This window comes from Poromitra crassiceps, assembly GCF_964638095.1.
Source record: "Poromitra crassiceps genome assembly, chromosome: 7".
Lineage (NCBI taxonomy): Eukaryota > Metazoa > Chordata > Actinopteri > Beryciformes > Melamphaidae > Poromitra > Poromitra crassiceps.
The window spans coordinates 12,632,739-12,646,277 of NC_139628.1; the positions used below are offsets into that span (position 1 = coordinate 12,632,739).

The 13,539-nt window shown below is 41.7% G+C and overlaps 1 protein-coding gene across 1 annotated transcript; it reads right to left on the reverse strand.

Annotated features, from left to right (window-relative positions):
• Nucleotides 1-228: 228 nt before the first annotated feature.
• LOC310779415 (extracellular calcium-sensing receptor-like) lies at nucleotides 229-7,346 on the reverse strand (the record flags this gene model as incomplete). Its single annotated transcript, XM_083639950.1, has 6 exons — nucleotides 229-1,142; nucleotides 4,963-5,086; nucleotides 5,230-5,451; nucleotides 5,559-6,356; nucleotides 6,610-6,907; nucleotides 7,114-7,346. The coding sequence occupies 6 exons, from the start codon at nucleotides 7,344-7,346 to the stop codon at nucleotides 229-231; spliced, it is 2,589 nt and encodes an 862-aa protein (XP_083496076.1).
• Between the last annotated feature and the right edge of the window lie 6,193 nt (nucleotides 7,347-13,539).

A 13,539-nucleotide genomic window follows, 5' to 3' on the forward strand; every position in this document is an offset into this window, starting at 1 on the left:
GCAGCAGCCGAGCTGCGGGCAAGGCCGCTCAGCGGCTGAGCTGCGTATGCGAACTGCAAGGCGGGCGAGCCTAGGAATTGAGCGTGCGAGATGCCTAGTACTGTTAAAATTACCAATATCAATGACAGTCACCACAGCTAATTATAATACCCTATTGCATTCATGAATTAAATGTGTTTTTATTGAAACAAGTTATTGTCATTCTACTATGCTTATTATATTCACTCGTCATGATGATTTTGATGGCATTTTACCCATCATGTTCTTTTTTGTATTTTTTTCTGGCTTCAATAAGATTATGTAACATTTTGGAATAAAAATACAGATTAGCAGTGCAAAACTGGAGGCCAGAATTGCAAATATCTCCACAGCAACACTGAACTTCCCTGGAGAGCTGACATACGCAGGGATAAAGGTGATCCAGACCGCACAGAATATCAGCATGCTGAAGGTGATGAATTTGGCTTCATTGAAATTATCAGGAAGTTTCCGAGCCAAAAAAGCCAGAAAGAAACATAACATAGCCAGGACTCCTATATAGCCCAACACAGCCCAGAAGCCTACATCTGAGCCTAATGCACATTCTAAGATGATTTTGTCTTTAAAGTGTTTAAAATTCTTGAAAGGAAAAGGAGGAGAGATAGTTAGCCAAAGTATGCATATCAGGGCCTGTATGAGAGTGAAAGCCAGAACACTGAGTCTCTGCTGAGCAGGGCCGAACCATTTCATGATATTACTCCCTGGAAGTGTAGCCCTGAAGGCCAGTAACACCACTATAGTTTTCCCCAGAACACAAGACATGCAGAGGACAAAGATGATCCCAAATGCTGTGTGTCGCAGCATGCAGGACCACTCAGAGGGCCGGCCGATGAAGGTCAGAGAACACAGGAAACACAGGGACAGGGAGAAGAGCAGCAGGAAGCTCAGCTCAGAGTTGTTGGCCTTGACTATGGGGCTGTTCCTGTATCTGAAGAAGATGAAAGCCACCATAGCAGTCATGCAAGTTCCTAACAGGGACGCCGCCGTGAGCAGTGCCCCCATAATCTCTTCATATGATAGAAACTCTGTCTCCTTCTTTTCACAGTCATCTCTTTTCTCGTTTGACCAGAATTCAAGATGGCATCGCTCACAGGTGATGGAATCTACAAGTTAAAATCAAAACAGATATTAGATTTCCTGACTAGCTCCCTTATTTCCCCACAGCGGTGGCAGCAGGCCAGGCCGGGGTCAATTTTGTTTGCTTTTTTTATTACTCTCTTAGCCACGTGTACGGCAACCATTTTAGGGCATCCTCGTCCGTCAGAGTATAGGCTATCATTCCTCAGTCGTTGTCAGTTGTCATGTCTCCTATAGTAAACCATGTCGAGTGCTCTGAAACACCTTCAGTCCTCTCTTCTTCCTGCATTACTGTTTCACTCCTCACGCGTCAGTCATCGCACAATACGGCGTCACTCGTCACTCATCAGTTCTCACTCGTCAGGCATCACTCCTCACACGAAAACGTTGTCATTCCTCCTGCCTCACTTATCACTCAAACTAGCTGTCAGGCATCACTCCTCACGTCTCACACAAAAACGTTGTCGATCCTCCTGCAGACTAGCTGTCAGGCATCACTCAAACTAGCTGTCAGTCATCATATGAAAACGTTGTCATTCGTTGTTTTTCGTTGTTCTTCCGTGTGTGAGGGGGAAACAGAATGCCTCTGTGAAATGAGCAACAATTTCTTACAACTTCACTTTCAGTCGAGTGATTTTGCCTTCAAAATAAAAGCGTGTTTTTTTTTGTATAGATTAAAGTAGTAATCCATGAGATCCAACAGAATTAACATCGTAACACTAATAGCGCTTTCAGACAGACACGGTTCTGGTTCTGGCTCTGGCTCCGTTCTGGAGTCTCAGAACCTTGGTGCTTTCTGGCGAACCAGCCCGTGTTTAAGTTTATTAATTATTTGGTCTGGCATTCGAGTGAACCCAGCCTTGGCCCTCTCTTCTGCAAGTTCGGCATATGACTTGCTCTTTCTTGTACTGCTTTCTAGCTTTTCTTGAGATTCGGTAGATGCCCAAATCGCCACTAAACATTTGGTTTCCTCAGGAGACCACTGCAAATGATTTTTCTCTGTGTTGTCACTGCCTTCTTCTCCTTCCTGCTCGTTTTCACAGCCTAGAATGAGACACGCCCACTGATGATGTCACGGTTCCCAAGGAAAACCAACTATTTTTTGGTTCCCCTGAGAACCAACTTTTCAGGTTCCGAACCAATTATTTTTTCGGTCTGAACGCGCCGGCCATTTCAGATTAGGGTTCTGGAACCGGAACCGGCACAGAGCCCTGCCGGTGTGAAAGCCCTATCAGAGGAACATATAGTTTAATAATCAAAGATTAAACTAGATGTTCCTCTTAGTGTTATGTTAATTCTCCTCCCACACAGAATTAACATAGTAACACTAAGAGGAACATCTAGTTCCTTTTTGAGCCGCTGTTAAGTGATTTATTTGTTCTCTAAAACCTAGACAGTCATATGTCAAAACATCCCCATCTTTCTAACATCGGCTTTTTTTTCTCCAAAATTGGACTACATCTGGAACTATAAGAACCATATAATCTCGAAAATTCATTTGCAAAAATCCAAGTCTGTAGGAGGGCTGGACTTACCAGTGTTTAGGCACTACTACTGGGCTGCTAATGTTAGGGCTCTAATGTTTTGGTGCCAGGGGATTCCTGGCAATATAACCCCCGGGGCTCCCCTGTGGCTAAAACATGGAGGCCAGGTCTATTGGCAGCTCTTCACTGCCAGCCATGCTATTCGCTAAGCTAGAGAACCCTGGGACCCTAGGAAATTTAAGTTTTGTTGTGAAAAACTCTGTCAGAATTTTAAAACCAAATGAATGCTTTGAGCCTACCAGATGTTTCTGTCCATACACCAATTTGTTTCAATCACTATTTTCTGTGTCCATGGTCAGACAGAAACTACCATGCTTGGAGTGAGACCGGGCTAGTCTCCATCAAAGACTAGATAGATGGTCACTTTGCATCCTTTGATCTACTGAAGAGGTATTTTAAGTTGCCTGGCACGAACTGGCTCAGATTCCTGCAACTCAGAAATTATGTTCGATCCAAAATTCATACTTTTGAAGTGCTTCCAGATGAAAATGCTTTTTTTGATGTACTACTAAGCCCTGCTCACTCCAAGCATCTCATTTCTAGATTTGCACAACTGCACCACAGCCTCTACTGAGAGGATTAGAGAAGCGTGGCAGGTGGAACTTGGCATTGATTTATCTGACATTATATGGGACAGGAGTATGTCTGTGATAAAGCTTTGCTCAGTTAACAGTAGACACCAGCTGATCCAATGTAAGGTCAGTCACCGTCTTCACTATTCTAACCATAAGATGTACCCGTCTGTCTCACCACTGTGTGTCAGGTGTCATATATCGGAGAGCACCCTATCTCATGCTTTCTGGTCCTGCCCTTTACTGACTGGTTTCTGGGCCGGGGTTTTTGACTGGTACTCTACGGCCTACTAGGATAGCCCTTCAGCCAGAGGCAGAACTTGCCATTTTTGGCTGCTCTGAGTCCTCTTTGGACTTCTCTACAGCTGTGCAGCAATCTCTGACACAGGGAACAATCGTTGCCAAGAAACTTATCTTGCAGGAGTTGAAGTCCCCTTCTCCACACTCTTTTCAGCTGTGGCTGGCGGACATGATCTCTGTTATACGGATGGAGAGACTCAGGTACCTGAGGACCAACTCACTCAGGAGATTTCTAGTTGTTTGGGAACCGTTTCTGGCCTACCTCGATGAAGTCAGAGGTGATGGGTGATTCGCTTGGTTGGTCTCCCATAGACCCCCTTGTGCAGGACCCAATGCATATGTGTATATATACATATATATTTCTTTTTTGCAAGCACCCTCACCACGCTGTAAATTCTGAGTGTGTGCGTGTGTGTGATTTTCAGTTTTTTGTTTGTTTCGCTTTGTTTTTGTTTTTTGTTTATTTTATTGTCTGTTCAGCCTTGTGTGTTATGAAAAAAAGGGGGGGGGGGAGATACATTCTAAGTTGTAATATTATTGTTTCTGTAAAATTTTAAAATATGTTTGCTTGACTATGCAGCAATGTGCACTGTACTCCGCCTTGCAATAATATATATATATATATATATATATATATATATATATATATATACTGTATATATATATATATATATATATATATATATATATATATATATATATATATATAATACAAAAAACTAGACAGTCATTTTGAGCAGGCGCAGTTGAGCATTTCAGGAGCCACATTAACCAAAAAAAGTATTTGCAAGAGCCTCAATAAAAGAAACTGTCCATTTATTTATTTATTTATTTATTTATTTATTTATTTATTTATTTATTTATTTATTTATTTTAACTTAGGACTTAAAAGAGTCACAACTACCCATAAAGGAGCCGCATGTGGCTCTAGATCACTGCTCCGAGCGATTGGGGTAGATAATGACTGAATTTTCATTTTTGGGAGAACATAAAGTTGTGGTGGTAGGCCAAGTGTGATCATCTTGGTCATGCAAGGAATAGTGTATATTTGACTAAGGGAGAAAATAAAAGGATGGAGAATGTACGCTACCTATTGACGTGGTTAATTGATTCAGAATTTTACACCAAATGTATGCTTGGATAGGTTCCATCCTCATGTGACCCTGAAACCCTGAAAAATTAATAATTAGTTGTTTGTTATCTACAACTAATTTACACATTGTTGCTACTCAGCCATGTTCTATAAATCAGAACAAGACTTCACAGTACTCCCAAATTTGAAATTCAAATGCACTGATGATTAACTACATTTTTACCTTGAATTGTACTGCATATAAACATATAAATACTGCTATTATATTTGAATATGTATTTGCTGATATTGCATTTACAGGCGTTATCCTCTGATCCATTAAATAATGCTAGAGTACCTGTGGTGTTACTGACTTCTCCCTCTGCACATGGTATACAGTCATAGCAGCAGACCGGCTTTCCTTTCTGGAGGACTTTACGGGTTCCTGGGCGACAGCTCTCACTGCAGACTGACACAGGCACCTGCATGAACAAACAAGCACTATGAGATACACTTTGATATGCTGTTGTCTTTACAAGTCACCATTTGCAATTCTGATCAAATCGACATTACGATACAATAATCCCACAAGTTAACAATCCATGAATGATCATATGGTATTAACCTGCTTCTGTGCCCAAATTAAGGACTTAGTGTGCAGATTTAGCTGTTTTTCTGCAGGTAAAGATGCGTCGTAAAGACCAACGGTGACAAACTCCACACTGCCATTTTCGTCCGGCTGCCAGTTTATGATTTCATACTTTGCTGCTGGGTCTCCGTTCTCATCAAAGAAAACGTCCTCCCCCTCCTTTGTCTTGAACTTAACCTTTTTTATGTGCTGCAAAATCTAAGTGGGTAGATATTACTTTACTTATTCCATTCAATATAAACCACCTCATTCTTGCTCTGCAGAATGATGGACATGCAACAATGTAATAAACAATACCAACTCACTGTGAATGGATCTGGCTGTACCTTATTGTCACACATTTCTTTACAGCCAAGAATACTATGTAGAGCGTGAGCCACAGCATACACTCCTTTATAGACATTGGCAAAGTAGGGCATGTTTGACATATCAGTGAAAATGTGCTGCTGCCCAGACAGATCTTCAGACCCAGTACAGTATCTCTGATTCCCCTTTGATCCGATCATCTGCTTGAACCTACAATCAAACATTGTCTCCCAGAATTCTGTGAACAATTGATTATCAGTAGATGAATTGAGTGACTTCAAATCCAAGATGAACTCTCTCATGCCTGTGACATGGGCCTTGGGCATGGTCAGCCCTATAGCACCATCCAGGATGTGGTGTCCATTCATAGTTGCAGGGGAGGGAGAAATGATCCATCCCTCAGTGCCGACCCACTGGTACCCAGTTAGGTTGTGGTTGGCCATCTCATGTATTAGTATTTCCAAATCTTGGGAGTTGAGGAAAGTGACAATCACCTGGGAAGTGGAAACTTTGATCATGTCAATTATTGCCTGTATTTTTTCTGGTGGATCTGTTCTAAAGACGGATACAGAGTACTCTAGACAGATGCCCAGCTTTTGGGCCGTCTCTGTGAATATGGCCATGCCTTTGTTGCCATAATCAGTATTGCTCCTAATTGCCCCGACCCAAGTCCAGTCAAAGTGCTTTACCAACTGGGCCAGAGCTCTGCCCTGGTAGAAGTCACTGGGTACTGTTCTGAGGAATGATGGGTACCGGACTTTGTCACTGAGACAAGCACAGGTGGCCCAGTGGCTGATCTAGGGAGTAGAAAGGAATGAGATTCACAAGATGAGGATGCAAATTCTATAACAATGTACAAAAAACTCACGCACATTAGCATTAATTATCTTAAAACTGCCTTTACTGTGAGCAGTCGGACAAATTGCAGAATAATAATTATTGTATTATTGAGGAAATAAAACGAAATTAATTGATCAAACTGTGGCCAATGTCCATTACAGTACATGTTATACATTAGGTGAGGGGGGGGGGGGGGGGGGAACTACCCACCAATGGGATGTGAAAAGGTCCAATGACAGTGGATACAGCCATGGAAGGAGAAGAGGAGTCCGGTCCTATAATGGCCAGCACTTGGGCCGGTCTGGTGCAGGGTGCCTTGGAGGCTGTGGATATATCCTCATTACCATTAGCCAAGGCCAGTGCCATCCTTACTCCCCTTGGAGGGGAGTAACATGAATCATAGATCTTGTAGCCCAGAAAGATGCCAGGCAGCAAGTCTGTGCTGTTGTTAATCTCCTCAATGGCAAAGAGCATAGCCTGAGCAACCTGGAAACCTGAAAAAACCAGGCTTGACACAAGCAGTTATACATTGTTGGTGTTACTGTATACCCAGTATGTCCTTAAAATGAAACAAAATTAAAAGTGAAACTATATCGGTAAAGATTTCTTATTTCACAACTCAGTGTGATAACCTTTTTTAAAACATTTTATATACCCAGCTCTTCTAATCTTCTATCTTACTTATGTCAAGCAGCTTGCTACAGTGTGATTTACCTTGTGCACTGCAGTGGTGGTGGTCTGTACATGTAGGTGTCATGTCTGTCTTTCCAGCTGCTGTGCAAAGGGAAGAGTCCACCCAAAATAATGTCTCCATTCTTAGACAGCTGGGGGATCTCCGGCTCACCTATCAGCCGACACACCGTCTCCTCAGCCCCAGAGAGAGATGCCACCAGCAGCAGCTGCAGAAGGGCCCAACCCTGCTCTGGCCACCTTTGGGTGGACATCATACTAAAGACTGTTTACACACCAAGAGTGATGCAAATATACTGCACGAAAATGCAATGCAAATTTTCACCCACCTGTCAATCACAGCAACAGATGTGTTGACGTCGGAAGTGAATTTCTGACAAATCGACCCTTGTCTGGGGAAAAAAGAAACATTGACTGATATAGGTTCAAAAAATCTTATTGACGGGCAAAAATGTATCGCACTATGAAAAAACCAACAGAGCGTGTGTAAGACTTTAAGAGATCAACTGCAGGGCAGCAGCAGGTGCACCCTAAAAGGAGCAGAGCAGAGCTTGCATCTGTATTTATAGATATAAAAGCATCACACATAGTCATAAACAGTGATGTTAGGATTCCACAGGGAGGACAGGACAGAGGAGGGAGGTGCAAAACTGGAAAGTTCTTAATGGGTTTTGGCTGGATCTTATGATTAGTAGCCTATTCAGTCACATAACATTGTGGTATTTTTCCATTCTATCTGAACATCTGATTTGCAGTACTTAAAAATAATGTGGGGTGAAGGAGTGATAAAGCCTTGAAAATTATATTTTAAACTAAACTAAACCCCCAGAGTCAACGGGCTCCATTTTCCCACTGGCCTTAGGCGCAGAAACTGGCGTTAAACGCAAAAAACGCGCCTTGCGCCTACCTCGCGATGATATCATGGTTTTAGGCCTCGAAATGCGCTTTACGCCGAAGAGGCGTAGCGCAGTGCCAGAATAGGCCAGAATGGGCGTTTCGGCCTTAAATATCGGCCTAACGATAATAATAATAATAATAATAATGATTGGATTTATATAGCGCCTTTCCAAGGCTCAAAGCGCTTACACAGAATCATTATTCGTTCACACCATTCGTGCCGGTGGTTCAGAAGCGTGGCAGCCACACATTGGCGCTCAACGGGCCCTCCAAACCACCATCATCATTCATGTCTACATTCATACCAATCATACCATTCATGTCTTACATTCATACCAATCATACCAGGCAAGGAGGGTTAAGTGTCTTGCCCAGGGACACAACGATTAACAGCTGGGAGGGAGCGGGGATCGAACCGCCAACCCTTGCGTCATTGGCTGACCCGCTCTACCTCCTGAGCTAAAGCCGCCCTCAAAATACGATGTATTCCCCCCTGGCGTTAATTTAGCTCTTTGCGCTTTTGAAAACCAGGCCTTATTCAGTGCGCCGCGGATATTCCTCTGCGTATTTACGCAGAGGTCTCCTCTGCCGATCTCACACTCTCTCCCCCTCTCTCTCTCTCACTCCCTCTCTCTCGCGCTCAGACAAGCACAAAGACCGATGAAAATAAAGTTGTTATACCGTAGGTAGTATAACAACATGACAGTTTTTTATAACATGACCGTTTTGAGCCCCTGTCATTCAGAGGCTGTTGCATCATCCTACCTGTGCAGTGGGGGAGAAGAAAAGGCAAGAGAAAACGAGATCATTCTGCACAAACAAATGTTCACTGCCTGGCTTCCCTACCAAAGCCACACATGTGAAATCTCCCAGCATGCATTGAGGCTAATACATTTCAACAATAAATAGCAACCAAATGAGCCTAAATAGATAGAAAGGTAGATAGAAATAATGTTTAATGTTAACACAACATGCAATTGTAGAACATTTCAATAGTCAAAGTCAAATCTCGAAATCAAAACACAACCCTATGTGAAACATATGTAATCCTGGTGGTATATATATCCCTCACGGTGGTATATATATTCCTTGCAGACCAGATTTAGATGATGATTTAGATTTAGATGAGTGACAGCCATAACACGGTTCTACTGTGACTTCCTACTGTGATGTCGCTCCAATAAGACTTGGCTTACTTCACATTTACTTTTACAATAAAAACACATTTATACAATGACTTTACATAATGTAGGCATAGTGCAGGTGAACGATATGAAAACAGGGTAGTTTTCTACCCCACTTGGGGTCAAACAGGGTGACGTTCTTTCCCCTACCCTCTTTACTTTGTTTATTAATGATTTAGCCCAACAAATTAAAATGAAAAATCTTGGTCTGCAAATCGGTGATATGAATTTGAATGTTTTGTTGTACGCAGATGATATAATTCTCCTAGCAGGGAATGAGAAAGAGCTGCAGATTATGTTAAATGTTGTTAATCTTTGGAGTAGGAAATGGAGATTATTAGTTAACACGTTCACTGCCATTGACGAGATATAACGAGTGAGCCCTATCCACACTCGCTGCCAGGGAGGGAGGCTGCTCAAACTCGCAGCAGCAGCAGCAGCAGCAGAACACTCGCTTGTGACAAATGCTGCTGAAAGCCACCAGACACGCCCACGGAGGGAGGAGTTTGAAGGAGAGGGCGTTCAGAACTATATTGTTTAGATGTCTGATCTCTCACTGATGCCAAAAATAAATGGTTAAAGTGACTGTTCTGCCTGTTTGATTGAATTTCACAAAACTGCGATTATCTCAGCTTTCAGTCTCAGACACTGAAACCATGCTGTACTCAACGGCTAATATCTACATAACTACTAACTCTACAAACTAACTCTTTTAGACAGAGAAAGCACACATTCTATTAGTACTTTTGTGAACTTTGTGTTCACAAAGTCCAAGCAGAAAAGAATCCTCGGCTCTTGTAAAATGAGCCAGAATCCTCAAAAAAACCCTCTGGCAGAACCTACCTACAGTAAAAAAAAAAGGCTGGCAGTGAATGTGTTAATAGAGAAAAAACTCAAATTGTACATTTCCGGAAATCAGGTACAAGGAGAAGCATTTTTGATTTTCATGTTGGAGCTATGTCATTGGCATATACCAGTTCATATAAATATCTGGGTTTTACTTTTGATGAATTTTCTACGTTTGAAGAGGGCGTCAGTGTGTTGGCCGACACTGCTGGTAGAGCCCTGGGTTCAGTAATAAGTAAAGTGAAAACTTGTAAAAATCTTGGTTATGCTACATTTTCAAAGCTTTATGATGCATGTGTGTCACCAGTTTTGTTTTATGCAGCTGGAGTTTGGGGAAGAAAGGAATTTTCTAAGGTGAATGCCATCCAAAATCGTGCAATCCGATGTTTTCTGGGGGTACATAAATTTACACCTGTGTTGGCTTTTCAAGGGGATATGGGTTGGGAGCCTTGTTTGATCAAACAAAAAGGTGAAATGTTGAGATTGTGGAACCGTCTATCTAATATGCCAGAGAGCAGAGTTGCAAAACAAGTGTTTAACTGGGATAAAGCACATAACTATCCATGGTGTAATGATATCAATGATGTGTTCAGGGAAGCTGACCAGCAATTTATTTTCAGAAACAGTTTACGTTGTAGTGTTCGCTATATTAAACATAGGCTATTTCTTGATTATAAAGAAAAATGGGCCAATGACATCTGGCTCAAACCAAAACTTAGAACATATGTTCAAATTAAAAATATGTTCACTCCAGAACCCTATGTTACTTTACCCCTGGATAGATCCAGAAGATCTTTATGTGCCCAGTTGAGAACGGGTACCCTCCCTTTGGCTATTGAGGTTGGCAGGTTCAATTCTATTGCTGAGGAGGAGAGACTTTGTACTGTATGTGAATTAGGTGTTGTGGAAGATGAATTTCATTTTTTGTTTCATTGTACGCTATATGAGGAACCAAGATTATCTCTATTTCAGTTAATGCAAAATAAGAAACCGGAACTATTTTGGTCGGGAGATGATGCGAAGTTGGAATGGTTGTTCAGAGATGAAGTCTTCAGTTTGGCCAGGTTTATTGGGAGGGCTTGGAAACTCAGAATGGAGAAGCTGTTCATCTGAATATATAACTCTGTCTTGTTTATGTTTGAGCGTTTTGTAGCTTGTTTGTTGATTTGTTTGTATTGTTGAACTTGAATGATTTGTGTCTTGTAAGCCCAGACGGGCTGGGCACCTTGAATATGGTGCATGACACAGAAATAAAAAATTATCTATCTATCTATCTATCTATCTATCTATCTATCTATCTATCTATCTATCTATCTATCTATATGTAGGCTATATTTATGTGCAGCATCCTACCTGTGCAGCAGGGGAGAGAAAACAATATCATTCTGGACAAACTTTCACCAATCTAATCTCATCATGACATAGGGATAGGCTATATTTTTCTAGCCGATGCGTTTAAAACATTCTTTTCACTTTGATCTTGCTATAGTGTAGCATATTTACATGCTTGCAGTATTTCAACTGCAGTGAGATTGGTTTTTGAGAAGCATAATAATATGGAATAATATATATGTAGACAGCCAGGGATGAAATAGGGAGGGGGGAGCTCAGAGCCCTCGGCTTTTCTGAAGCCGGACTGGATCGCTCTGTGGAATTGGAGCTTAAAAGGGAAGCTTGTGATTTGTTTACTGCACTTCTCCAATGAGCAGGTTGTGTATAATTTTACGCTTAAAAGGCGTGGTTATAATGCTTAAGGTCGCGTGTAGCACCAATACCAAAATATATAATAATAAAATATGGAGTGCGCCACTAATCTGCGCTGCGCCTGGCACTGGGCGCAGTTCATAGGCCGATGCAACGATAGAGGGCAACGTCTCATCTTGGGCTGCTAAATCCACACATTTACACTAAAATAATCTATGCTAACCGCGCAATATTTATAATCACCCGACTCAATCACTGATGTTAGGCTCAAGTCAACTGTAAAACGTTATATCTAGAGACTCTTTTCACAGCAACCGTTGGTGATAAATCAGGAAGTCAATGCGACATCAACACGGTTGGTTGCTGTGAAAAGGGCCAACAAGTGCCTCTCCTAACAGCGGTTGCTTTGGTGCTGTGAGGGGCGGTCTTGATGACGTAACATGAACCGAAGATCAGCCTCTTGGCAGACCCAACTGCGAAAGTGGGTTTCAACCCCTAGAGGGCACTCTCACTGCATGCAAATTATATAGTGTAGGATTCTTGAGTGTAGAACAGTTTACTCAACAGTTTACTTACTGTGGAGATTTTGCCCAGAATAAAAATATTTGAGGGTTTAGGGTTAGGGTTACAATTTTAACTGAAATATTCCACAACTGTATTTCATAACATTCATATTGCAAAATATATTTCAACTGTTACTATACAGTAGTGACCAGACCATAGATTGTATAATGGAACTGGATATAGTGAGCGTGACGTCACCCATTGGGTTTTGATTGAACAAAATCAGGCTTGAATCCCCGCTTCCTGCTAATCTTTGATTGGTTGAATGGATTCATTCTACACGGAAGTACGGGGAGAGAGGGCTGTTAAAACTGGTGCATTGTGCCTGGTGTGAGCCTCCAGCCTGCTAGCTGCTGCTAACCCTCCACAAGGTAAACTGCTATTATACTTATCTCTGGGCAAACTCTAAACTTTATAACTGAGGTGGATTTGATCGCGCACTTGGTGCTCTGCTATATTGGACTGTTTGAGTGATGCTCATGTTTGTAAGCTAACGCTAGCTGGATTAGCATCGTGTGCTAACGTGTGAGCAAGGGGGTGAGCACCGTTGCTATAGCCTACTTTAACTGAAATTTGGTGGCGTTATGTTATAGTAATTAATATAACACGGTGTCATTTGTTTCTTCAAGGGATGGCCGCCGGAGTACCATGGTGGAGCAGTAACGGCACAACACAACAGAAGCACATTGTCCCCTGGTCAAATTATTTGTGAAAATGAATGCTACGTTTTGATTCCCATGTGCATATTACTGTGAGAATATTGCTGATCATCAGTTGTTCAACCTAAGATCTTGCAATAACATAAGCCAAATGCTGACAGATTTGAGACTTTTGATAGATTTACTTTGAACCATTTGGTATGTATCTGCCAGTGTGCTTTTGTCAATAAACATTGCCAACAAAGAACCTTGTTGTGTAGGCTATGTACTAAAGTAAATCATTTACCCGAATGTACCGCAAATATCATAGAACGAGCCCATTATAGTTGTCTGGTCAGAGCAGGCAGGTTGTTAATAAGATGTGATATAAAGATATTTGATGTCGAGTGAACCACCTTGGACCAAATGACCAGGAAGAAGAATGAAGATGGAGAACCAACCGACTGCTTCAAATCAACAAATGATTTTTATTGAAATATGGTTATCTGTAACAATACGACATACACAAAGGCTACACCATGCAACATATATTTTGATATAATTCAAACTTAAAGAATGGTTAATTTTCCACCATGGTAGGCTGGACTGCTGTGAAA